The sequence below is a fragment of the Diachasma alloeum genome, unplaced genomic scaffold (genome assembly GCF_001412515.2).
Source record: "Diachasma alloeum isolate Michigan unplaced genomic scaffold, Dall2.0 Dall_scaffold_00307, whole genome shotgun sequence".
Taxonomy (NCBI): domain Eukaryota; kingdom Metazoa; phylum Arthropoda; class Insecta; order Hymenoptera; family Braconidae; genus Diachasma; species Diachasma alloeum.
Window position 1 is genome coordinate 885844 of NW_021680446.1, and position 26227 is coordinate 912070.

Sequence of the window (26227 nt, forward strand, 5' to 3'; positions counted from 1 at the left end):
GGGGGGGGGGGGGGGGGGGGTCAGCATTTCTGAACATTTCATTGTGATTAGAAAGGCTAAATGGCAAGTGAATTGATGATGCGTCACTCGCAATGACAATTTCTAATTGGATATATAGTAATGAAGTAATTAACATATCGTTATGGGTGGGACCTGCATGTGCGTCTCGCCGATGAGTTAATGGTCAAAGGTGGACTGGTGCATAATCCAACTGTTGGGGAATTCTAGGTGGTGTATGTTAAATAAACTTGCTTTTATGTGTCATAATAATCTACGTTCTTTCCAACATTTTCGTGCTTGCATAATCGCATATTTAATAACCCACCACTGGGGAGAGCACTCGGGCCTCTCGTGGGTTTATTACGGGTCTCTCAGATTATGGTGCATTATCATGGTGATTTTTTTTTTTCTACCTCTGAAGAAGGACTCGGGGGGAATTTAATTTCATTGTTCAGCGGGGAATTGTATCGAAAAATCGTGAGGTCTTTGAGAAAATGTTCACGCGTGGTATTTCAAGCGACGTTCATTTGAAAATTTGCATTCTTTTCATTTTGCATAGAAAACTGGTTATTTGACTGGTCATCAATTCATTATCAGCATTTCTCTCGCACTCGGGCGGGGGTGGAGTGAAAAAATTCCCAGCGGATGACGCGGTTGGAACATTGGGGTTTGTGATTATTGTGACCCTTCGGTGGGTCAATAATTTCACGGTGGTGTGGATGCGGTGTAGTCTACATAACTGGCTTGATTTTTTCCCCTTCGAATTGCCGACCCATTCACCCTGTCCGTGGCCTTGCGTACGCGCTTACTTAGACTTTTCGAGCCGTCATTTTCACCTCAGTCCCGTCATTTCCATCGTTTGAAAACATCCGGGATTTATGACCTTGTTAATTTTTCACGATTGGTCATCCATCAAATCGGACATACCTCGGAGTAACTTGTAATTATGCTTTGCCTCATCGGCTAATGGGAAATGACCAGTTGAGGGTGTTTTTTTTAAGCGTAAATTTTTTTTTCAGTCTCAGTATTTCGAAAAAAAAATAGGAAAAAATGAGCGCGGCACGTTGCAGATGAGACAACCTTTCGGCTCGTGGTTATGTAAACCTTGGGACTCTAATTGACCTTTAGGTTGGTTCACGGTATGCGGCATTTACGTACCTACCGACGATTACCCCCCTATAGATAGTTTAAACCCATTGGTGAAGTCGCCAGTACGTATTACCAGGTGGTTGTCCCTCTCCTATTGAAGAACCGTAGATGATTGTTGTTGCTTGTTGCTTTGACTCTGATGGCGGGCCTTTCCCTTTGCATTTCCTTTTCAAACCCATCCTTTTGTTTATTGGCGCGCTGTTTGTCCCTTTTTACAGTAAAGTTCATTCAATTATTCCTCTCCCATTGATGGAATTTCTGTCGATATTTTTCTTTACTCAATCGACGGGGAATGCCGTCGAGGGGAATAGCGGAGATTGGCGGTGTTGATTCGGACGGTGAGCGGGGATCGCAACTTTTGCGGTGTTGGTGATAAGAAAATCTTGATTGGGGGGGCGAGAGTGCTTTAGGAGAGGGGCCGGAAAGCGGTCTAGGGCACAGCAAAAACGAATGTCTGAATTTCAGACGAACCGGTGCCCAACGTCTTAATTCATGTTTGAAATTCAAACTAATTTTCATTTTATTCGGACGTTTTTTGGGGTCTGAAAAGTGTCTGCAAGAGGTGTGGAAATTTCGGCATTCGGTTTTGCTGGGGGGGTTGAGATATTTTGTACGCAAAGTATTTACGCGCGATGGTGAGGCCGCGAGACGGATCAGGACGAGAGAAAAATGGGAAAAACGGCTGAATGGAGTTCTGGATTCAGCAGGGAAAACTCCAGAATAAATTATTACGAAATGTTTTGCAATAAAATGGTCATTTTTTGATGAATATCTCGGAATCTAAGGCAGGTAGCGAAATTGTTATCAGGACCTTTTTTGTAGAGAAAATTGAGAGCTACAAAACAGCTGGTATCGAAAATTTCGCTATCTCCCATAGATTCGGAGATATTCCTCGAAAACTCGGGGAAGGTGACGTCAACCCGTTTTAGCGCTTCGCTACTGAAATGTCAAACGATTCGTACGGCCCGCGGATTTTTCCGAAACCTGTTGTACCGATAGGGCGACACTTGAAATTGAAATTTGAGGTTACGGCAGTAACAGCTGTTTTTGTGGAAAGGTGAACTACACGTGTTCGGGCAAAAATGAGTGAAAAAAGTGATTCAGAAGGACCAGAAACAATCGAAGAGGAGAAGGAGAAGGAAGTCACCTGGAAGGACTTGGTAAGATTTGTTAAATGATGTTGAACTTGTCATCTCTCAATTAAACGTGAGGTGTTCTCAGGGAATTGTCGATTCGCTGTGTCAAGCGTGCGAGGAACTCAAGTGGAAAGCTCCCACCAAAATCCAGAGGGAATCCATCCCTCTGACCCTTCAAGGTAATTTGCAAAGCTCTCAAACAAGTTTTAATTGTGCCAAGAAAATAGTTTTTTGAAAATTATCGAAAAGGGATTTTTTTTGCGCCAGACATCCAGAGGGTGCGCCGGAGTGAAAATTTTTTGTCGCCAAAATGGACACTTTAGACTTTTGTTTCAATTACTCATAACTCAGAAACAAATTGATCAATTGAGCTCAGTTTAGGCTCATGACAAAGGGAAAGAATTGTTCTTTGCAATGAAGAAAAAATTATTAAATTTTATCAACATTTCAACCCGTCATTAACATTTAGAAAAAAGTCAAAAGTGTCCATTTTACCCCAACCTCCTGTAGTTAAAAAAAATTGCATTCTCTGTGCACGCAAGAAATGTCATTTCTAGCACTACTGCTTCGTTATTCGATACTCCCAGACGTATTTTGCTCCTGAAAAATCATTGTTTTATGCGAAACAAGGGACAGTAGTTTTTCGTTTCGGCTGTCTAATAATCACAGACAACAAATGAACCCTTAAATGAAACAATAATAATGATATGATAGTTCTTGTAACTTGGGGATAAAATACTTGTTGATAAATTTTCCTCTGTATGAGATATTTTCATCCTGAAAAGGCACCGTCTGGTGTGAATTATCCACCTCTTGAGCCAAATATTTCGTTGCTGTCGAAAGCAGAACAATTATTCATGTTCGAGACTTTCAACTAGCGATTTTGTTGGCCCAAACAAGACTTGTTTGACAACGTGTTTTTCTCTCAGTGCAGACTATTGAGTTTTCAGTGAATATCTCAGAATCTAAGGGAGACAGCAAAACTGTTGTTATGACCTTTTTTGTAGGGCGAATTGAGGGCTACTAAAGAGGTCCAGAGAAAAATTTTGCCATCTCCCTTAGATTTCGAGATATTCGTTGAAAACCGGCCAATAGTCAAAGTCGACTTGAACCTTTGAGCCCTTCGCTGGCGAATTATTCTAAAAGTTGTTGATGGGGAGCAGGAAAAGATGTCATTGGATTGGCAGAGACTGGCTCTGGGAAAACAGCAGCATTCGCCTTGCCAATTCTCCAAGCCCTGCTGGAGAATCCCCAGAGGTACTTCGCCCTGATCCTGACACCCACCAGAGAATTGGCATTCCAGATATCAGAACAATTTGAAGCACTGGGTAATTCTCACTTCATAATTCCAGTTTTTAAGCTCCAAATGAGCAAATTACCCGACAAATCCTGACATTGTTGAGACATTTCGACTGTTAATTAACATTTTCAGGGTCTAGTATTGGAGTGAAATGTGCGGTGATCGTGGGTGGGATGGACATGATGTCTCAGTCCCTAATTCTCGCGAAAAAGCCCCATATTCTCATAGCCACCCCAGGACGATTGGTCGATCACCTGGAGAACACGAAGGGCTTCAACCTGCGCTCCCTGAAATTTCTCGTTATGGACGAGGCTGACAGAATTCTCAACATGGATTTCGAAGTCGAAGTCGATAAAATACTGCGGGTGATTCCTCGCGAGCGCAGGACCCTCCTCTTCTCAGCCACAATGACGAAAAAGGTTCAGAAGTTGCAGAGGGCATCGCTGAGGAATCCTGTGAAGGTCGAGGTGTCGACGAAGTACCAAACGGTGGAGAAATTGCAGCAATACTACATATTCATCCCCACGAAATTCAAGGTAAGCTCATTTCACTGGAATTTTTAATGAAAGTATCGTGACGAATCTGCAATTTCTCCAATTGTATTCTATTATTTACATTCTTCTCTTCCCTCTGAACCTCTCTGGAGTTGGCGTCTCTCAATTGTTTCATTCATCGCCTCATTAATTTAACAAACCTCTATTTAAACCTACTCTGAGAGAAAAACAAACACATTGTCAAACAAGTCTTGTTTGAGCCAACAAAATCGCCAGTTTAAAATTGCCAAAAAAGAATTTGTTTGGTTCGAATTTGAAAGTCTCGAACATGAATAATTGTTCTGCTTTCGACAGCAACGAAATATTTGGCTCGAGAGGCGGATAATTCACACCAGACGGTGCCTTCTCAGAATGAAAATATCTCATGCAGAGGAAAATTTATCAACAAATATTTTATCCCCAAGTTACAAGAGCTATCATATCATTATTATTGTTTCATTTAAGGGTTCATTTGTTGTCTGTGATTATTAGACAGCCGAAACGAAAAACTACTATTCCTTGTTTCGCATAAAACAAAGATTTTTCGGGAGCAAAATACGTCTGGGAGTATCGAATAACGAAGGAGTAGTGCTAGAACTTCCATTTCTTGCGTGTACAGAGAATGCAATTTTTTTTCAACTACTAAATCTATTTTAGCGACAAAAATTTTTCACTCCGGCGCACTCTCTGTATGTTTGGCACAAAAAATCCTTTTTTGATAATTTTCAAAAAACTATTTTCTTGACAGAAGTAAGGCCTGCTTGAGAACTTTGTCGTTTTTCTCTCAGTGTACATGCTTCAATTTCAATACCATTTATTTTCTCAATTTCACAGGATGTTTATCTAGTTCACATTCTCAATGAGCTCGCAGGGAACAGCTTCATGATTTTCTGTGGTACCTGCAACAACACAGTACGCACAGCACTACTGCTTCGTAGTTTGGGATTCATGGCTGTTCCACTGCACGGGCAGATGACGCAGAACAAAAGATTGGCTGCTTTGACAAAGTTCAAGGCGAAGAACAGGTCTATTCTCATTTCGACTGATGTTGCCAGCAGGTAAAGGCCATCAGACATTTCTCTCCCATTTTCTTCTTGAATTTGTCATCAAAGGACGCATTACTGCCATTTTCCAGGGGTTTGGACATCCCTCACGTGGATGTAGTGATAAATTTCGATATTCCAACGCACAGCAAGGACTACATCCACCGAGTTGGAAGGACTGCGCGTGCAGGACGCTCCGGGCGTTCGATAACATTCGTTACTCAATACGACGTTGAGTTGTATCAGAGAATAGAGCAATTGATATCCAAGACTCTGCCCCTTTACAATACCGAAGAGGAGGAGGTCATGCTGCTGCAGGAGAGAGTGGCAGAGGCTCAGAGGATAGTCAAAATGGTATTTATTATCTTCAAAATTCATTTATTTCCTTCTTATCCACTACGTCAAATATTATTTTAAAAGTTTTCTCTCATTTTTAGGAGATGAAGGATATGGAAGATGCAAAAAAATCGGGGAAACGTAAGAAGGGACAGAATGCCGACGACGAGGATGACACAGAACAATCATCTGGTGTACGTAAACGTGTAAAATCTAAATTCAAGGGTAAACGTAAATAATTAAAAGAAAAAAGATCAAAATATCACAAAATGAAGTTAGAAAAAATTAAACATATGAGAAATACTTTTACATTTTAAATAAACGTGATTCGAGACTCTTAAGTATTTTATGTACACGAGAATGACAGAAAGAAAATTATCAAAAAATAACTGGTCTTGAATTTTAAAATCCTAAAAATTTAACTTTACAATTTTTCAAGATTCACTCTCAACAAATCAATTCGTTCAGGTGGAAAATAAATGTTTTTAGTTTTTTTCTGAGAAATAAAATGATGTGTATATTCCATAATAATATTATCAACTATTTCTACACATTCTGTACAGTAAATTTCATTTTTCATCAATTGAAAGGATTTAATTAAACTTTATACAAAAAGGCTACTTATTATCTATTCACTTTTTTTAAAGACATAACCACATAGCAATGAGTTGAGTTCCCACCACCCTTATTTTTTCCAATTTCTTTCTCCCTGAAATTGTGATTTTTCATTTTAGTGAAGAAAAAAAAACAAAAAAAAACAATAACCGGTGGGTTCGGTCGCACCTCATATGTATTTTGTACTGGTATTACAGAGTCAGTCGCCAGCGAGTATATACCTTTTATTCATCATTGTTATTTCATGTTCTTCTTCATTCATCTCATTTTTTTTGTTTTTATCACACACCGCTCTCCTTTAATCGTAAACTGTCGTTTCGCGGTGTTTAAATTTTTTTTCTCCGCTATCATCTCCATTTTATGGCTCCAAGTACGCACTTTCTTCGTTTCAATTTCGTCATCGTCGTCGTCTTAATTCCGTCTGTCTTCATTCTAATCATCTCTTCAATCCTCGTTCTTTCCTATCTCATGAAAAATAAAAGTGAAAATAATGTTTTGTCCATGACACCCCGGGAAATTACCAAAGCATTGAAGAATTCAGTTGTTTACACACACGAGGATGATTTTTTGTATCGGAATAAATCCCAATTGTTCAACGAATAAATTATTCGTACGATGAAAAATATATGCAGTTCTAGAAAATAACAATTTTCTTCTCTCCACTGTGATTTTTTTTACTGTTTCTCTAACGACTTTTGGAGTTCGCGTGTTCTCTTGGTTTAATACCGATACAGAATTAGTGCAGTGTTGTTTTTATGCTGGACACCTCCTTGGCAAATGTTTTTCCACTTCGTTCAATTAAGATCTCTGTCTTCTAAGTACTTGTACTCAAAAGTGAAGCCTTCCTTCTTGCGTTGTCCCCATTTTTCATAATCAAAGTAGATGTATGTACCCTATTACCGAATAAAAATCATTATTTATTGAACATTTTTGGGGAAAGGGAGAATTTCCCCCTCCACAACTAACTTGGAAAAAAAAATTTCAGGAAAAAATGATTCACACAAAATTATTTTCATTCTATCAAATACCGAAATATTCTCAATGCTCAATGGATTTACAAATTTTTTTCTCACACAAATCAACAGAATTTATCATCAATAATGGAATTTTTACTTATGAACATTTCAGCAATTCTGAATTTATGTAGCCGAATATTTTTCTCATCAATCCTAGGGACTTTTTTAGGGGATGTTAACAATCCCAAATTGGCTCATCTGTTTGTGGATATCGTCTCAATCAATTTTGTAGAAGTTGATAATGGTTGAAATAATTTTTTCTGAAGTTTTTTTTTCAAGTTATTTTTCCGAAGTCATTTTTGCAAAGTTATTTAGTCGTGACACCTAATTTCCGGTTACTCACCTGCTCATATTCCTCGTTAATTACTTTGGGCTCTTCGTGCCTCTGGAACCACATCATGTATTTAGTGTGAAACCTCCACGATTGCTTTTTCAATGCTTTGGCTGCCAAATATTGTCCCTTCGATCCCTCCATGTAGTAAAATATGAAGAATAGGGTTTCTGTCGATAGTCGTTGAAAAAATTCAACGGTATCTGAATGCGGTAGAGGAACCTGGCGAGACAAATCAATTGAATTACTTCTCGTTATTTAAAGATTCATCAGTAATGAATAAACTAGCGATAGATTAAATTATTTTACATTTCTTATATTTTTTTATAAATTTCATCTGTTTTATTTTAGATTAAATCCGTGTTTCTTCATTGAATTCCATTTTCTCATCTTATATTTCTGTTCATAACAATTCAATTATATTATTCGCTCTCATGTTGCAGTATTGAATATGTAAAGAGAGCACTTTCCATTGAATAATGAGATAAATTTGAATACATTTTTTTTGTGATAAGCAAGTTCACTTTTCATTATTTCCCTATTCTTTTCTCATACTGTAAAAATACCAATAGATTCGTTTTATATTGTTGCATTTCGATTGACTGGATCCAAAAAATACAAAAGAATTGAAATCGAAGGTGAAAAATTATATCACTATCGACAAGAAAAATTTCCAAATTTCACAATGTCAATTTTTTTCAAGTAATTGAAGGCTGAGAAGAATGAGGACGAGAGGGAATGCAAAAAATTCCAAATGGAAGTCCTTCCCAAAAAAACAAAGAAGTTCATTTCTCAATGTTTGCGGAAAGCCTTAAAATGGCCTATTTTTCTTAAATCCTTCAAAAATACCCTCAAATTCCTATTTTGTTATCCCATTTCGATCAAATGAATTGAAAAAATACGGAAAACTACCTCGAAGATGGAAAATTCTCTCAAATTATCACAATGGCCTTTGGCATAACTAAAAATCATTGTCACCTGCTGGTAATACGGTGGTGTCTGGCACAAGTTCCTGGGCAAATACGACCTGAGTCTCTCGGAATCCGAGGGATGCGGCATGTGATAGTAGGCAGCCTCCATCATCTGGAACTGCAGTTGATGTTCCTTCTGCAATGGAACAGGACCCAGTGGTGCGACCCCAAGGAGAGGAGGGATATGCGCCTCAGAGGTGGCTGTATTAGTCTTAGAACTGTCGAAAATATTTCTACTCGTCTCCCCCGGTGGTATTTCCAGTCCAGCCCGATCAATGGCATTCTGTGCGATGATTTTCAACGATGTCATGCCATCAGGAATCTTTGAAATCAGTCCATTGGCAGTGGATGGCGCTGGTGAACACGAATTGGCCGGAATTGGCGATGATCTGCTGCTCATTGATGATTGGGGTGATGCTGCGGGATGCACTGGGGTCGTCATATCATCGCTGGTCGTGCTGTTGTGGTTTTGACTCTGTTGATTGTGAACGAGGACGAGACCCGTTGGTATTGTCGTCGTGGAGACTGGTATCGAGGGATTGGAGATCTGGTGTGATGGGTTTTGAGACACTGGAACCTGTTGCTGCTGCTGCTGTTGTTGTTGCTGCTGCTGTTGCTGCTGTTGTTGTTGCTGCTGCTGTTGCTGTGCGACTTGGGATGAGTTCTGAAGGATCTGGGGCATGGGTTGAGGCGTCGAGGGTTGATGCTGCACATGCTGAACTGGTTGGATGGCCTGAGGCTGAACGGGCGCCTGGGACTGTGGGGGTGACTGGACTGGTGGCTGTATCGGAGCGATCGAGGCCTGAATCTGCTGTTGACTCGTCTGCAGTTGAATTTGGGACTGCACCTGGGAGAGGCTCTGCGACGACGTTGGTGTGCTCGTTGTCATCAAACAGGACAAGCCGTTCTCGCTGCTGTGGGCTAAAGTCAGAGATACTTCATCAATTATCAGGGCCTTGGGGTTCTGAACGCCCTCTTATAGCCTAGTGAATAATTATGTTGTTAAATGAAATGAGAGGAGGGGTTACGATGAGTGTGGTACGCACATGAAATTTTAGTGGAGGTAGAGTGAATTGCTTGAGAATTGGTGTGCGATGCAGCAACCGTTGCAAAATTACCGGCGTTACTCGTTGACACGTGATTTGATGTTGTTGATATTGGTGAACTGTGGCTCGATGTCATGGGAATGATTTTGCTTGGTGTGCTGCTTGTTAACATTGGTGGTTTCTGGATGGCAGTGGGTCCTGCTGCTGGAATGCTCGTCTGAGACGAATTCAGAAGGGGTCGGACTGCTGTTGGCTTCACCGGCTGTAACAATTCATCCTTTGATGAATTAAGATCAAGTGTTTTTTTTGGTTTCTCTGTTCTAGGGTAAATACTATGGATCAAGGATTTTTATTCATACTTTCGTCTTTTTATCCGTATCGGTTGAACTATCACTCGAATGATTGTGCATCGTTGAACTCAGTGGTGGTGATGGGATTGGCGATGTTCCTGAATTCGTCGATGTAGGCGTACCGCCAGTTTCATTACTGTTATTACTGTCAGTCGTTGCTGATGATGGAATGCCCACACCCGACAACTCCACCTCGTCAAGACCAATGATATCGTCGTAAATGTACTCATTCTCCTCGAAATCTGGCTCTTGAGATGACTCAATGTAATACTCGACATCGTCCTTTATCCTTTTTATCTAAATAACGATGGGAGAAGTTTTCACCATTAGATTGGGCACTGCTTTCACTGGGGGGGAGAGAGATTAATAATAATGCTGATAATTATCGTCACATACTGTATTGACTTCCACCGACATATTGTCCAACATTCTCAGTAGGGTTTCCAATTTACGAATGTGATATCGATGCTTCTCCAATTTACCCTTCAACTCATCCATTCTATCCTGTTTATCCTTGTCCAGTCGTTTTTTCTTACCAGCAAGGAGGGACTCTATTTCGGATTCAAATGTGTCCAGCTGAAAAGACATTTAAAGTCAAGTAAAGACTTGTCTCGCGGTTGGTGGGATGGATTGAGGACAGTCGGGCAGAATAAACCAGGCTGAATAATCAGAGAGGTTCAGTTTACCCATTTTACTGTCCTCTCCCCAAAAGGTAAATTACCTGCAGATTCAAAGCGTCAATGGAGTTAGCAAGCCAATTGCTAACTTCCTCTCGCTCCTTCTGCGCTGGATCGAGTTTCTGAGCTGCTCCAAGGCCCTCCTTAGAGTAGGCCTTTGTCTTAGTTTCCCTCTCGACAACTTTGAATCTCTCCATTTGCTGTTTATTTTTCCAAAAATTTTCCATCAATCGAGGGCACATAACAAAGCATGAGTTAAATATTTTTGTCAATTAACGAACCGTTTCAATCAACTTTCTGTAGTCGAGTAATGTGCTTTTGTCCTTAATTTCCCCCGAGGCAATCCAACTCTTGATTTGATCACGTAACCTCTGTAATTTTTTGATCTCCTTCTTGAGATCGGCCTCGTATTTTTCTTTCTGATTGCTGTTTGTCGCATTGTGAACCTTTTGCCAAATATCCTCGAATGTATCAACACCCTCGGTCACTTTTTTAAGGCACCGGTCTATTTCACCTATGAGAGCAGCCAAAAATTTATTGGTTAACTAAACTAATCACTGCTGGCTTTAATATTCAAATCCTTTGGAATAAAATTCACGTTATAAAGACGAACGTGTGGACTCCTCGGTGCTTTTCACATTGATAACAATGATTTTTGTCAAATACTTTGGCCTCAGTTTTCACTAAACAACACAGTTTAACCCCTCGACAAATAAATATACAAATCTAACACAAACATTGAACATTGCTGCATGAAAATTGGTGACAGTAGAGGGGAAAAAACAGAGCCCTCGTTAATTGTGATTAAACACTACAATGAAGTGGAGTGGAATATGAATTTTGGGCAAATGTAAACACGCTGTAGATGGATAAATGAATTTTACCTTGCAACTTTCTCGTCGCAGCCATGGCTATGTAAACATATGGCCAAATGATTTATACATAGTCCGAATTAGACAGTTATAGTGTTGACAGACTGGTTTTTGGGATTATTTTGATTGTTTTTAATCAGTTGTGTGATTATTTATCAGCTCGGGATGGTGAATTCTCTTTGGTTCCCCCTTTGAGATTATAATATGGGAGACTCAGCCACAAGATGGCTTCCGTTTTCAAATGACAACGAACGGTATAGGCAGCAGCACAGAACAAGAACTCGGCTGGCCCCGTTTTTATGAAAAATCTTATTTCCTTGGTTATTGTTTATCCTGATTTTTTGGGATTATCTTCACTCTGATAGACCGGCTGAATAGGCGACAGCGATGGTTCGTTTAAAATCTATTTCTAGTACTAGTTCCCACTCGTTAGTCACACTTTAACCTCACTTGGAACTGCTTGATGTACTTGAAGGGGAATTTTTACTCGGGGATGAGTGAAATTGTCGTGGGCATTTTAGTCGAACCGGGGCTTTTGCAAGATATTTGACAGCAACAATTGTTGTTTCCAGTGGGGAGGGTTTTTATGAGTGATTTGCCAACTTTATCGAGTTGTCGCTGGTTTTGTATGCTTTCGCGATCGACGCTACACTCTTGAGCACGCACACATGTAATTCACATGTGTGCGAGTTCCGGAAGACAGAGGGGATGAGAAAATCTCCGAGACACAGGACGGGAGATTGTTATCCTCCTGAGAATTTCCTCATTTTGGAAACGTTTTTTTTAAGACGACTCTCCGTTTTTCGTTTTCTGAAGAATTTTTTTTTTTTCGTGCAAAAGTAAAAAATGTAAATGTCAGTGCACAGTTAGGGGAGGTTGGGGTAAAACGGGCACTTTTGAAGTTTTTTAAAATGTTAATGGGGGGTTGAAATGTCGATGAAATTTAATAATTTTTTTTTCAATACAAAGGACAATTCTTTCCCTTTGTGACGAGCCTAAACTGAACTCAATTGGTGAATTTGTTTCTGAGTTATGAATAATTTTAAAAAAGTCTAAAGTGTCCATTTTACCCCACCCGCCCCTACGCGAAGTTTATTCGTGTCAATTTTAATCGCGCGTTAATGCTTTATTTCTTCGGGGTGAAGGGCAGTCCGAAAATTTGAATGTTGGAAAAATAATCGGTCGGTAAGCACTCGCTGCAGATTGTCTATAAAATATTCCCCCCACTTGACCCTCTTCATGCGGTACCAAGTCATCGCCTCACGCGATGGTATGGGGGGTTCTCTTTTCGCAGTAGTCCGTTTCCACAGTAGCCCACGGCCTAGTGAGAATGGGATGGAACAGCAGTTTTCCATAATACCAGATTTGCCCATTTCCATAAAGTAGCCGAGGAGACCTGCGATCGGTCAAGCAGTGTCAGTAGAATCACAGCCCTGTTGTGCCTTTTTTCTCTTTCTATAGATAGCAAATCATAACTTTTTTTTCATCACGCTGTGACGAAAAGTGAACTTTTCGGCACGCTCCGCGTGCCTAAAAGTCCAATTTCCGCCACATTGTGATGAAAAATATTGTTCGTAACTCGTGAAAAAATGTTTTTTAGCTCGTGAGATTATATCACTCGCCTTCGGCCCGTGATATAAACCTCACACTCGCCAAAAAACACTTTTTTGCACTCGTTGCGAAATATGTATTTCGTAACGAATGCAAAAAAACATTTTTTCACGAGTTACGAACAATATTTTTCATCACAATGTGGCGGAAATTCACTTTTCGTCACAGCTCCAAAAAACACTTTTTTGCACTCGTTGCGAAATATGTATTTCGTAACGAATGCAAAAAAACATTTTTTCACGAGTTACGAACAATATTTTTCATCACAATGTGGCGGAAATTCACTTTTCGTCACAGCTCCAAAAAACACTTTTTTGCACTCGTTACGAAATATACTATTACGGCCCAATGACGAAATACATATACTATTTCACGATTTTGTTCGTCAATGGAGTGACTGCTGCCACCTCTGGACGTAGAATAACAATAACAACTGTGACCGATCGTGAATAGAAATAAGTAAAACCCTACTCTACCGACACTGACCGATCGCAGGTCTCCCTGTCCAGAGTGTCAATGGGTAAATGTACTAATGGGTCACTGCTCTCGTGTTCAGTTGTTCCATCTATTCACACTAGACCGTGGCCCACTGTGGAAATGGTCTACAGTGGATGGAAAAAGAAACGAAACCCCTCCGATGATATGACGCCATTTTACTAACCTTTTCGGCGCGGAGCGCGACGAAGCAGTCGCCAGGGATAATCCGGGACGGTACTAATCGCTCTTCAAACGTGCACTGTTCTCACAGCAACGAAGGCCTCGTCACATTCATTACCGCCGTCAACAAATTATTCCACCACAATTCCAGCCGAATTGATCATTGCATTGAGGGTAAGTAGTGACGCCACTGAATGAAAGAAGTGTTTTACGCCAGAGTCTGATGAAAAGCCTCCAGTGGCTTACCCGGGCATTTTTATATACCGCAATCGCGTACGAAAAAAAAAAACGTGAAAACGTGGAGTCTCCAAGCTTCGCCCCCTCCTCACGACGACTGGGCCAGTGAAACGTTCAATTTTCCTCGTTCGTTGGAGCTCGAGAATAATCCGTGAACGATAAAAAATCCTGTAATACGTGTGGGCTGACAAAAAATGAGCGAGACACGATCCCTCCTTTGTTTCAATTTTTCTCCTCCCCCTCGCTGAGATTCTAATCAATTGAATTTGTTTGTTTGTGGCCAGATACTCCAGAAGTTGTTGGATCGACGTTTATTATGGAAGATGATGACGGTGAGGGTTCAAATGCAGAATCACAAGTGCTAACAGACAGTGAATCATTGAAAATCCATCACAATTCAACGAGCGAGCGATCGGACTTGTCTGACGATGAGAAAGAGGAGGAGAAGGGTGAGGTAGTTGGTGATGACGACGAGGAGGAAGAGGAGGAGGAAATTTACCCCGAGAATTTTCCAACGCGACTGCCAAATCCAGTGTCACATCCAGTGTTTAAAGGATTCAAGAAGCGAATAATACAGGAGAAGCCAGCAGAGGAGCCCGGAGAGACTGCCAGTGACGAGAGGAGGGGGCCAAACTCTAGGAGAGGAAAAATAACTGAGTATGCTCAGTATTTGGGTCTCCAGCCAGCAGCCAAGTACAATAAATGCTCAAAGTGCAATGCCACCAATAGTCATCGAAATCAGGGGAGAGACGAGTGTTTGTGCCAGTCACAAGTGGCTGTTGGCACACCAGAGACATCCCCCACACCAAGTCCCAGTGATAATCACCCTAGTACCTCGAAAATAACGAATAACTTCAGGATAACGAGAAAAGTTTATCTGTGCGCAGCTTGTGGAACATATTTTGAAAATTGGAATCTCTTTCTCCACATGAGGGACATTCACAAACGACACATTTGCCTGTTCTGCTTGGGAATGTTTGGGCAGGCCGAGAGGTTGTCCCATCACCTCGAGAAGAAGCACAGTGTAACGGAGAAGGCATTCAGCTCAGTTGAGGATTTTTACAAGGCCTTCAAGGGCTCCTGCTATTTAATCTGCTGCTCCTGCGAGAAAGTGTTCTCTGAAACTGATAATTTTTATAATCACTTTTGCCCCACGTCCCCGAGTGGAGATAAATCCCCCGAGGAGGAGGTTTGCATGGTCTGTCGACACGTTGGATCGCACGCTGTGACGTGCCAGCGTCACTCGGAGGTGAGTAATTCTGGCAAGAGTGGGGTGAAGACAGGCTCTAAGGGGCTGATTGCTAGATCCAAAAACCACCGAGTGAAGAGGAGTGAGAAGCACATGCTGACGTCGTACCAGAAAAAATTGACGCAGCTTTACGAGAGAAAAATGACCCTCAAGACGGAGAGAAAATCCCTGGACTCTGCGCCCAGTGAACCCACGGTTTCCAGTGATGTTTGTACTCCAGAAATTCCCCAGAGTGTGGAGAAACCGGTGGAGCCCTGTTTGTCGAGGGACACTGTCGCCGAGACTATTCTGCAGGTCTCCAAGCTCTCCCAGGATCCCGAAGAGAGTTCTCCCCGCCCTGCCCCCCTAGAAGCCGAAATTATTGGCGATAAACATAAGGAGTCAGTGCAGGAGGTCGAGAGTCGAGAGGAGAGTAGAAATAATTGGGACAGTGTGACGGAGACCATAATGAGGGTATCGCGTTTCGAGGCCCCTGAGCAACTGGAGTCTGAGAAATTCAGCAGAGATTGCCCAGGGGACAGATTAATCGAGCCCAGTGATCAAGAGATGCTGATCGACGAGTCAAATCCACGTGAGGAGGCCCCCCACGACCTCGACAGAAGAGACGAATCCTCCTCGGACGATGTTGACGACTACGAGAATAACGAGAATGACGAGGAGAGCCTCAAGAAACTGGAGTCAACCCCGATGTCAGTCAGTAGAGTTAATAGGACCAAAGGTAGCCTGGTGATTAAAATTTGTACAAATAAAAATTCTCACTACTCCGTCAGCACTCCGAACATGAATGGTGTTGACGAATCCGAGGATAATAATAATGAGAGTGACTCTGACAACGACAGGTTGACAGTGGCCCTGAGTGACGAGATAAAGAGGACTCGAGAGGACGTGGAGCCCTCAGAGGGTTTCAACGAATTGGGGGATGGGGTTGCTGATGTTAGTGATAATGCAGAGAATCCTTTGAGTCAGAGCGTGGAGGAGCCTGGGCTCCCCGAGGGCCAGAGGGAGGCGATCCAGGAGAGGGAAGAGTCAGCCAAATTAAATAGCGGAAATTTCGAGGGAAATGCTGGAGTAGCAGGAGGCAGAGACAACATTCAACTGGCTGGTGAGGATGTACCTACGATCGACCTTAATGTCAACGATCTCCTGGAGAGTCTGCCAGTGGTGGATCTGCTGAAGGGCTGCATCGAGGCTGCCAGCCCCACCTGCGTCTACTGCAATCACGCCAGGCACATCGCTGTCAACGCCAAACAGCTGGCCCTCCACATGCTGGCTGAGCACAGATTTCAGCCCCAACACCCTGCCATCATAATCCAAGCCGAGCAGTTTGTCAACAGGGTGAGGAAATCCATCGACCAACTCGATGGCCATTACCTCAATGCCGACAGTTACGACAGTGACATTGGCACCTACAACGTACCCACAATTCGCATGTACGAGTGCTTCAACTGTCGGGTTGTCTCTCACATACACAAGGACCTCTACTTGCACAATCGTAAGATGCATCAGAAAACAATATTAATATGTGTTATGTGTAAATCAACGTTCTACAGTTACAGTGAATTACTGTGTCATCTGTGTCCTGGCATTTACTCAGCGACAGAGACTGACATGTCGACTCAATCATTAACTTCATCAATTTTAAATCCAAGTATTAAGTATCGATGCTGCATTTGCACTATTGATCCTCTGCCCTCGGCATTCAGGCTGATGGTTCACCTCCGAAAACGTCATCACGCCTGCGACGTTTGCCTCGAGCTGAATGGCAATCAGCAGAGGCTGTCCAATCACGTGTGGAAGCACAAACTCCAGCATCTCTGCTACAGGTGTGGCATTGCCTACAGGAATAAACCGGACATTACGAAACACCTGTTCTGGAAACACGGGACTGAGAGCGTTTTGTGTAAGAAATGCCTGCAGAAAAAGTGGCCTCACATATACCACTTTTGCATTCCCCCAAGTGCTTTCATCTGCGAGGAGTGCAACGTCAGTTTCTCCAGGGCTGTTGCCCTCAAGGTCCACAAGAGGCTGCACTCAAAGGAGGAGCCCTACACCTGTGCCGATTGCAATCAGAAATTTATATCTAAAAAGTTGTTGATGAGGCATGAAGAGGAGGTGCACAGGCCTCCACCAGAGCCCCCAGAGCCACCAGCAGAGGTCGATGACAATTGTGGGAATAATGGGGATGCCAATGGGCTGCAGGAGGAGGGACTTGCTGAGGGTCTTCATCAGAAAAGTGGGGCTGAGAGCTCGGGGAATGAGAGTACAATGACAGGGGCTTCAGGTCCAACGAGTGCATCACAAAATCAGGGGTCTGGGGCCAGCCCCACTGGCACGCCTTCAGGAACACCTGATCTCCATTCTGAATCTCAAAGGTCTGAACCTGTACGAAAAGTCGTGGATGTCTACGATTTGCCACCCCTGAATCTGTCGTCGGACAGTGATTCTGATGATGACGAGAACGATAAGTCAGAGGGGGTGAGCAGAAATGAGAGGAAGGAGGAAGCTGATGGCATTGAGGAGACGAAAGACGATAAAGGTGTCGATGAATCAGAGCCCATTGACGAGCACCAGGAGCAGCAGGTCGACATAATGAACGGAATTTGGGATAATTTCAAGTTCTACGCTACGACGACTGAGACTAATCTCGAGGAGTTGGCCAAGAGTGAGGAGAAGATCATCGAGGCCAAGCAGAGGGAGCTTGTGAGCATAATAACAGCGGATCACGACTACTGCGTTGTCTACGGTGACTCGAAGATTGAGGAGGAGCCAGAGGAGGTCCAGAATTCCCCGAAAACTGTGGATCTAGAGGAGAATGGCGTGACCATAACTGACAGTGTGAATGAGGCGGATCAGGCATTTCTCACTGAAGTGACGATTAACGAGGTGAACGAGGTGTCGATCCCAGCTGCTGTGGAGAGTGATGCTGAGAGGAAAAAGGAGAAATCGCCGAAGAAGAGGAACAGCAATTCGTCGTCGAGCGACTCGTCGAGTGATTCGGACTCGAGCAGTTGCTCCTGTGGGACCAACTGCAGTTGCAGCAGTTCGTCGTCGGACTCTTCGTCTTCATCGAGCAGTTCCTCGGACTCTGACAGCTCGGCCTCGGAGTCGTCGCCCAAGAAGTCGGAGGGGCGAAAGAGGGAGCGCAAAAGGGGGAAAAATAGTCAGCACAAACGCCCGAAGGAGGGGATCGGTGAGAATGAGGGAGCCAGCAGCGCTGTTAATGATGTCAATGCTGATGAGGAGGTGATAAACGCTCACACGATCGAGGAGCCCAATGTGGTCGACGTCCAAGAGCAGTACGAATTGCCAGTCTATCCCTCGATTTCACCTGCACCAGTGGTGCCACCAGAGAGACGCAATGTGATGCGAGAGTCTGACCTGGAGACCGATGAAACGGAGACTGACGAGGACTTTTACGACGAGCACCCTCAGGAGTTGGCGAATAAATTGCTGGCGGAGAAGAGAAATCAACTGCTGCAGCTGGCTAATGTGGCAGCGCCGTCGGAGTCGTCGTCCACTGTGAAGAATGGGGTAATGGAGAATGCCCTGGACATTGAGAGTCAGACGAGTAGTAGAAAAAAAATTAAAGTCAAGAAGAGGAAGAAGACGAGTGAGAGCAGGAGGGGGGCGAGGGCAGCGAGGGGGGCCCGAGGCACCAGGGGGAGACGACCGAAGTATCCGGGGCCTCAGGTGGCTGGTGGGACTCACGTGGAGCCTCCGATTAAGATAAACATTCCAAAGCAGAAATTCAATCGTCAGAAACATCCTAAGATACGGTTCTCTGCGGTGGTGCCACCGGTGAATGCAGCTGGTCAGTCTGAGTATTCGGTGAATAATTCGACGGCTGTTCAGACGAGTCAACCGTCGGGGGGATATTCCGGGGCCTCTGGTGCGTCGGGGACTGAAACCCCCGGGAGCGAGAGCAAGAGGGCCTCCAAGAGGAAACGTATTCCAAAGAAATTCTATGGGGACTCCAGTGATGATGAACAGCAGAATCAGTATCCAAAGTGGCGGCGTATTGAGAGCAATCCTGGGATGGTGGGGAGTCAGGGGGCTCAGCAGGGACATCAGTATGTGCCAACAATAACGATCAAGCAAAATTTTGGTCCACCACTTCAATCAAAATGGTATAATGCCGAACAGCAGGCAAATTTTGTGGTTTATAACAATGAAACAGCACCCAGTACACTTGGTGCATCTGTCACAGATACTGAAGGGGGAGTGGATACCAGTAGCGAGTCCAGTGGGTCTGAGGCTGAACCAGCGACTCCACAGCCGTCCACTGATAGTCAGCAACACGACAAGAGATTGGAGAATAATTTCACTATTCCAGGGCCAGCTGTCAGTGGAGATAAAAAACATCTTTATTGCTATTGTCAGTGTCCTTATGACGAAGTTTCGGAGATGATTGCCTGTGATGGAGGTCATTGTAAGATTGAGTGGTTTCATTTTGAGTGTGTGGGGATTATGGTACCGCCCAAGGGCAAGTGGTACTGTCCGGATTGTCGGAAGGACGATCCTACACTTAAAAATGACGATTTCATTGACTGATGTTTGCCCATTCTCGTTTAAACAAATTTAAAGAGATCAAGATGTTTTTTTTTTCGTTGGTAGTTCTACCGGAGATATTCGATTTCATATTTTAGTCCATCCCCACGCCCTCTCCTTTTTTTAGTTAATGAACAAATTCGTTTAAACCAATTCCATTTTTTTTATCGAGTACATATAGATATGTATATCTCTCAAATCGTAAAACAATGTTTGTATATATGTGTAAATATTGATAATTGATTGTAGAATTTACTATGCCAAGATTTGAGATGAATTTTTAGTTTTATTCTCATGTATAAAGAAAACAAAAATATGACTAAAACGAAATGAAAAGAAATGGATAGAAAAACAGCCTTTTTTGTTTGTACTTGTTCTTATTCTCATCGAAATTATATATTAAACACTTTGATCCTCGATTGAATTTGAATTTTTACATTATAAGCAAAGTATATTTAATTTTTTTCATTTGGCTCTTGAGTTATGTACTGTCTACACTGCTGGCAGTGTTATTTTTTTCACCCTATTGATTTTCATTGATTCGTAATTCACTGTTTAGAATTAAAATGTTTAGCACAAATTTCACGTTTTATTCTATTACTCTTGGTTTTAGTTTTATGGAGAGAACATAGTTGTTTGCGTGTACATAGACAAATTTCATCATGATTTTCGGTAATAACTGATTGAGGAAAGAATCATAGTACCTATTTAAATTTTAACCACTAAAATAAATTGAAATTTATAATGACATTAGGTTTTATTATTCTCAAATTTGTAATAAAGGTGTAAGATAGTAATACAGATGAAAGCTAAAATTCTCGTACAGGAGAATGGTAAACCTGATGTAACAGAAATTTTTCATCCCCTCGACAGTGACTTTAGCCTTCTCCCCCGTCTACTCAACAACTATTGTACATTTCTAAAGACGCAATGCATATAAAAAATATATAACAGCAATTCTGTGAAAATTCTGCGAAAGAGAGAGAGAGAGAGAGAGAAAGAAAAAAAGTTAAGACAAAATCTTTAATTTTACAAAATAAAGAATTTCGTTTCAATACTTTTTGTGACGGTTTTAATGAGAAAAGAAATTTATTGAAACTCATTTGCATCTGTTATTTTCCTAGCTGCAGCAGCTCTGGGGGGTTGGATCCAGCCCCGAGCTTTTCGTTATAAAAACTCGAGTGAACTCTTCGGCACTCGTTGGATGAATTCCGACTGTTGATTTCAGTTGTGGGAATGTAATGTTGCATCTGCAAAGGAGAAAAAACATTTGGTTTAATATTTATTACGTCAATGGAGGGATCGATTGATTCGACGAATGAAAATGCCCGATTTTTCACTCACTTCATAGCTGCGGAGAAGCCTTGGATGACTTCGCCAGCATGTGGCCCTATAAAATGCATCCCAAGAATCCTCTGATCATTTCCCTTGAGTGCAACGACTTTGACGTAACAGTGTGACATATTTTTTTGTGGAATGAAAAACTCTGTTGGCTTGTAGAAGGCATGGTAGACTTCAATGTTGTCCTCTCCGTGGACGGCAAGTGCCTGCTCCTCACCCAGTCCCACGCATCCGTACTCTAGAGGGCTGAAAACAGTCGTGGCCACATTGGTGTAGTCCATTTTCTCCTCAGAATTGCCAAATAGCCGTCTTGCCAGCAGTTTTCCAGCGTGAATGGCCACTGGGGTGAGCTCTGGTCGTTTCTGAAGTGATAAAAGTTTGATAATTATTCTCATTTCCACGGTAATTAATAATAGAATATGGATCACGATGGAAAACTAATAATAGGACTTTGGTGCATATCAACATTTTTATTCATGAATTTATTTTGAAAAACAAAAATAGAATTTTCAAATCTCTCAAATCGCATTCTAATTTACTTTCAAGTTCGAGAAAACGACGAAAACACTTTAGCTAGGCGTTAACAACGTTGTAAATTACTTTCAAATACTCGTGAGAAACTCTTAAATCCCACGCACTTCAGAACAATCACGTACTGGGGAAATGGAGAAAAAACAAAGTTCAACCCAATTTTTATGAAAACAAAAACATTAATGAAAGCCTCAATTTTACCTCGCAGGCCCCGATTAATAAACTACCCTATTCGGAGATTCTAAATTGTTATTTTGACAAATTCGTGTTTTACATGAGGGATATCCAAATGATGAGTGGAAAATGAAAAATGGAAATCGTGTAGTATTTCGAACAAAAATTTTACTGTACTTGGAGCATAATTATTTATAAAGTGATGCACGCATGAAAAAATTCAATAGAAAATCTGACGAATTCGTAGAAAATTCTGTTGGAATTCTATAGGAATTCTACTGGAAAGTTTTTTCCACTCGCATTCTGTAATGAAAATCAAAGTAAAATCCAGCGGAAAAACTTGGAAAATTTGTGCCCAATAATTTCTATAAAAAAATTTTAATTAAAAAATTTTTTTCAAATTTTTCTCTTGAGAAAATATCTCCGGAGAAAAATTCGAACAGAAATTCGAAATCTATTGACTTTTTCTTATCGAATATCTAATAAAATCAGCGCAAAGAACAAATAGAATTACAATAGAATTTTCTAGCGAATTCGCTAGATTTTTTATTGAATTTTTTCACACGTGTGGGGATGCAACTCACGTGAAGAACATCTCCAACAGCGTAAATATTCTCCACATTGGTTTGTTCGTTTACGGTGTCAATCTTCAGAGTCTCGGGGACAACTTTCACTCCAGCATTGTCTAGTTTTAATTGCGGCGTCAAGGCCTGCCTTCCAATAGCGAATAATACAGTGTCGTAGACATCCTGATGCACTTCTCCATTCTATTACACGAGAGATAACATTTAGTTGAGCAATTAGAGCATTCCTGACGATTTCAATGGCGAAGTGGCAAAACGGTGCAAGTCAATTTTAACAATCGACCAGTTTTCAATGAATATCTCGAAATCTAAGGGAGATGGCAAAATTTTTGACAGGACCTTTTCTATAGCACTCAATTCGCTCTACAAAAAAGGTCATTACAAAAATTTTTGTATCTCCCTTAGATTCGGAGATATTCCTCGAAAACTCAGATGAGAGCCAAGTCGACTTGAACCTTTTTACCAATTCGCTGATTTGTTTTTTCCTTATACTCACTTTGTCGACCCAATGGACCAACAATCTTCCGTCCTCTTGTTTCTCAATAGCCTTGGGTTTGGCTTGGTGAATAAAATGCACTCCGCGTTGCTCCATTTCCTCAGCTACAAGATTCGCCATTTGTTGATCAAATCCGCGAAGAACTATCGATCGCACCATTATCGTTGCATCGTAACCGAGACCATTGAGAAATCCAGCGCACTCAAGGCCAATATCTAATGAATATCGTCATTAACATGTCATCAACGAGCTGTTGATAATTACGGTAATTGCTTTAGGGCAGTGAGTAAAATGGATAATTCGACATTGAGAACGTTAAATTCAGCTGTTCCTACTTTCGAGAGAATTGAGGATTGAGGCTCCAAATTTCATATAATTATTCTAATAAAACAATACACGCACTAAAAAATTTAACAGTAAAACCTATCGAATTCGTTAGAAAATTCTATTGAATTTCTATTAAACTTTCTATTAGTTTTTCGCTGATTCTATTGACATGTTCAATAGAAAACATTCAACAGAAAAAGTCAACAGAATTCGATTTTTCTATATTACTTATTCTTTTCATACATTTTCTACAGAATTTGGTCGACTCAAATTTTAAGATTTTTCATTCTATTTTTCTTTTTTTCTGATCAAGAAAATCAAACGAATAGAATAAGTTACATAGAAAAATTGAATTCTATTGACTTTTTGTACAGAATATTTTCCATTGAACATTTCAATAGAATCGGTCAAAAATTAATAGAACAGTTCAACAAAACTTCAACAGAATTTTCCAGCGAATTCGATAGGTATTTCTATTAATTTTTTTCATCCCCGTAATACACTGTTAAAAAATTTTCACTGAAGTTTCCAGGCTTTATCCTTGAAACATGAAACAAGTGACGGTTTCATTGAAATTTCAGGGAATTTTGCCACTGAAAGTTCACGGTTTTTGTAGAAAATTCATGGAAATTTCAAATTTTAGTAAAATTGTTCAATGAAAATTAACGGAAATTAGGAAAATCCAGGCAAAAATGTCCTTGAATTTTCAATTTTTTGAAATTTCAGTGCAATTTCGGAATTTTCATTGTTCTTCCACTTAAAAATCATGAATTTTCATCACAAGAAAGTCCAATTTCCGCCACATTGTGATGAAAAATATTGTTCGTAACTCGTGAACAAATGTTTTTTAGCTAGTCACGAAATAGGGGAGGTTGGGGTAAAACGGACACTTGACTTTTTTAAAAATATTAATGAGGGGTTAAAATCTTGATAAAATTTAATAATTTTCTTTTTCAATACAAAGCACTATTCTTTCCCTTTGTGACAAGCCTAAACTGAGCTCAATTGATCAATTTGTTTCTGAGTTACGAATAATTTAAAAAAAGTCTAAAGTGTCCGTTTTACCCCACCCGCCCCTATACTATTAGCTAGTTACGAAATAGGGGAGGTTGGGGTAAAACGGACACTTTTGACTTTTTTAAAAATATTAATGAGGGGTTAAAATCTTGATAAAATTTAATAATTTTCTTTTCAATACAAAGAACTATTCTTTCCCTTTGTGACAAGCCTAAACTGAGCTCAATTGATCACTTTGTTTCTGAGTTACGAATAATTTAAAAAAAGTCTAAAGTGTCCGTTTTACCCCACCCACCCCTATTTCATGAATTTTCCGCAAAACTTGAGGTTTCACAGACTTTTTCCGTAAAATTGACTTCAGTGTCATTTCCTGGAAAACAGTAAAATGTTTTCCCCAGCCCCCAAATGAGAAAACCCAGATCTGCCACTCACATCCAGCCCCAACGACCAGTGTCTTCCCAGGAGCCCTGTCGAGGCTGAAAATATCATCACTAGTGATTCCGTACTCCAGTGCCCCAGGGATGTCCGGATACCGGGGCCTCCCGCCCACAGCGATTAAGATTCTCTCGGCAGTGACAGTCTTCTCCTTGCCGGCTTTATCGACCCCAACAACGGTGTGGGGGTCCTTGAAGTAGCCACTGGCATTGATGTAGTCGACCTTCTTGTTCCTGAGCTCGACCCTGGTCACCCAGTTGACGGACTTGACGTGGTTCTGGACAGCAGTGGTGAGGGCCGCCCAATCGTTGGGAATGGCCTTGGGCTCGGGCACTTGCCAGCCGAAGGCAGTGGCCTCGTGGATGGCTTCGCCCAGAAGAGCCGCCTGGTGCATCAGCTTCTTCGGAATGCATCCGACGTTGACGCAGGTGCCACCGAGGCCCCACTTGGTGCCCTGAGGGGACGGTGTCACGTAATCGAAGACTGCGGCCGTGGCGCCGAGCTCAACGGCCTCTTTGGCGGCCGCAAGACCACCGGAACCACCTCCGATCACCACCAAGTGGTAGTCGTACTGCGATTTCGCTGAAATCGAGGGAAAAAACATCAAGGCCACATTCACCACTCTCTCCCTGAAGATGTAAGTGAGAACAACTGCTGGGAGGAGGGAGAATACTCCGGGGTTTGGATTCATGAGGGGATTTTGACGTTTTCAGGTTAATTAGTGTAATCGGTGGAGAATGGAATTGAATTAATTAATGAGGGAATCGATTATTATTCTAGGGTGATGCGTATGCTGTGATTGAATTGTCGGTGATGAACGAGCGAAACTCACTGCAGAGACATGCCACGAGAGTTCTGTTAGTCATCCCAATGAGATTCCCCCGTTTACTTGTTTTCACACTGACAAACAATCCCCTGGAAAAATGACGAACGCACGCTCGAACTGACGATACGCGGAAGTAAAACGTACAAGTCGCCATCGCAGTGTTTATATCGTGATGACGTCACGGCACACTGCCAGACCGTCTGTATGACGCTGCAGAATCTCGATTTTTTCCCGCTGCGATCTCGGATTTATCGGGAATAAAGACAGTTTAACCACGCACTTTTGCTTCACGAGACTGAAAAAGTGCTCATCGGCGACGTAAAGTTGGGGCTCTCGAGGGGAAGAGATAAGTGAACGGATTTTTCAACATTGAAAATTATGAATTCGATTCTGATCACTGGCTGCAACCGCGGATTGGGATTGGGGCTTGTTCAGCACTTGACGCAACTGCCAAATCCACCGGAAAAAATTTTCGCAACTTGTCGTGACGTCACTAAGGCGCAGGTAATGTTTTGGCTCTGACCCGTGGATTTTTGGATTGTCGGGGACGACTGGGGGAATCGTCGCGACGAATTTTGCCGAGGGTCTCGCGGGATTTACGTAATGCGGGGGGCATTTTAATCCGGGGTATTTGGTGCACACTGGCTACTCACCGATTGGTGCCATGTTGTATTAGCTTCGAGTGCCCACCGGCTTGCAGAGACCAACGAATGAGTCGGGGGTCGCAGCGACTCCGAACTGTGAATTCGGACTGGCGAGGGAGTCAGTGGTTTTAAGCCTGCGGATTTTTTACTGCGCCCAACAGCGGCGGGGGGGGGG

The 26227-nt window shown here is 42.0% G+C and overlaps 5 protein-coding genes across 9 annotated transcripts in view; 3 read left to right on the forward strand and 2 right to left on the reverse strand.

Annotated features, from left to right (window-relative positions):
* Positions 1-2026: 2026 nt before the first annotated feature.
* Positions 2027-6080, forward strand: LOC107039796 (probable ATP-dependent RNA helicase DDX47). Its single transcript, XM_015259607.1, has 7 exons — positions 2027-2309; positions 2371-2464; positions 3449-3613; positions 3718-4121; positions 4953-5176; positions 5254-5515; positions 5599-6080. Exons 1-7 carry the CDS (start codon positions 2232-2234, stop codon positions 5734-5736), a joined length of 1365 nt encoding a protein of 454 aa, XP_015115093.1. The 5' UTR covers positions 2027-2231; the 3' UTR covers positions 5737-6080.
* A 189-nt stretch (positions 6081-6269) lies between these two features.
* On the reverse strand, positions 6270-12048 carry LOC107039795 (CCR4-NOT transcription complex subunit 3). 3 transcript variants are annotated; one of them, XM_015259605.1, is made up of 9 exons: positions 11388-12048; positions 10785-11017; positions 10548-10703; positions 10223-10402; positions 9836-10123; positions 9477-9738; positions 8438-9351; positions 7472-7681; positions 6270-7005 (listed from the first exon to the last, which is right to left on the reverse strand). In XM_015259605.1, exons 1-9 carry the CDS (start codon positions 11410-11412, stop codon positions 6907-6909), a joined length of 2367 nt encoding a protein of 788 aa, XP_015115091.1. In that variant the 5' UTR covers positions 11413-12048; the 3' UTR covers positions 6270-6906. The 3 variants fall into 3 exon arrangements, with proteins under 3 accessions (XP_015115091.1, XP_015115092.1, XP_015115089.1); XM_015259606.1 differs by having other exon boundaries at positions 9549-9753; XM_015259603.1 differs by having other exon boundaries at positions 9477-9753.
* A 1606-nt stretch (positions 12049-13654) lies between these two features.
* Positions 13655-20913, forward strand: LOC107039773. Of its 2 annotated transcripts, XM_015259554.1 has the most exons (3): positions 13655-13817; positions 14165-19256; positions 19337-19426. In XM_015259554.1, coding segments are annotated over exons 2-3 (5061 nt in total). In that variant the 5' UTR covers positions 13655-13817; positions 14165-14196; the 3' UTR covers positions 19338-19426. The 2 variants fall into 2 exon arrangements, with proteins under 2 accessions (XP_015115040.1, XP_015115039.1); XM_015259553.2 differs by having other exon boundaries at positions 14165-20913.
* LOC107039774 (thioredoxin reductase 1, mitochondrial) lies at positions 20416-26220 on the reverse strand. Of its 2 annotated transcripts, none has more exons than XM_015259557.2 (6): positions 26062-26220; positions 24580-25164; positions 22804-23018; positions 22308-22490; positions 21022-21380; positions 20416-20927 (listed from the first exon to the last, which is right to left on the reverse strand). In XM_015259557.2, the coding sequence occupies exons 1-6, from the start codon at positions 26072-26074 to the stop codon at positions 20798-20800; spliced, it is 1485 nt and encodes a 494-aa protein (XP_015115043.1). In that variant the 5' UTR covers positions 26075-26220; the 3' UTR covers positions 20416-20797. The 2 variants fall into 2 exon arrangements, with proteins under 2 accessions (XP_015115043.1, XP_015115041.1); XM_015259555.2 differs by lacking the exon at positions 26062-26220 and adding an exon at positions 25415-26043.
* Positions 25514-26227, forward strand: part of LOC107039775 (C-factor) — a 3958-nt gene continuing 3244 nt past the window's right edge. Inside the window, exon 1 of the mRNA XM_015259558.2 lies at positions 25514-25912. Within this exon, the coding sequence (XP_015115044.1) occupies positions 25787-25912 (126 nt within the window). The 5' untranslated portion in view covers positions 25514-25786. The remainder of the gene's footprint in view (positions 25913-26227) is intronic.

Coding starts and splice junctions, on each gene's coding strand:
- LOC107039796 (XM_015259607.1), top strand. CDS start 2,232: ATGAGTGAAAAAAGTGATTCAGAAGGACCAGAAACAATCGAAGAGGAG. Junction 2,310..2,370: donor AAGTCACCTGGAAGGACTTG/GTAAGATTTGTT, acceptor AGGTGTTCTCAG/GGAATTGTCGATTCGCTGTG. Junction 5,177..5,253: donor TCGACTGATGTTGCCAGCAG/GTAAAGGCCATC, acceptor GCCATTTTCCAG/GGGTTTGGACATCCCTCACG.
- LOC107039795 (XM_015259603.1), bottom strand. CDS start 11,412: ATGGCTGCGACGAGAAAGTTGCAAG. Junction 11,018..11,387: donor TGCGACGAGAAAGTTGCAAG/GTAAAATTCATT, acceptor CTGCTCTCATAG/GTGAAATAGACCGGTGCCTT. Junction 9,352..9,476: donor TACCTCCACTAAAATTTCAT/GTGCGTACCACA, acceptor CTCTGACTTTAG/CCCACAGCAGCGAGAACGGC.
- LOC107039773 (XM_015259553.2), top strand. CDS start 14,197: ATGGAAGATGATGACGGTGAGGGTTCAAATGCAGAATCACAAGTGCTA.
- LOC107039774 (XM_015259555.2), bottom strand. CDS start 25,562: ATGGCGACTTGTACGTTTTACTTCCGCGTATCGTCAGTTCGAGCGTGC. Junction 25,165..25,414: donor TCTCGTGGCATGTCTCTGCA/GTGAGTTTCGCT, acceptor CCTCGATTTCAG/CGAAATCGCAGTACGACTAC. Junction 20,928..21,021: donor GGCTTCTCCGCAGCTATGAA/GTGAGTGAAAAA, acceptor TCTCCTTTGCAG/ATGCAACATTACATTCCCAC.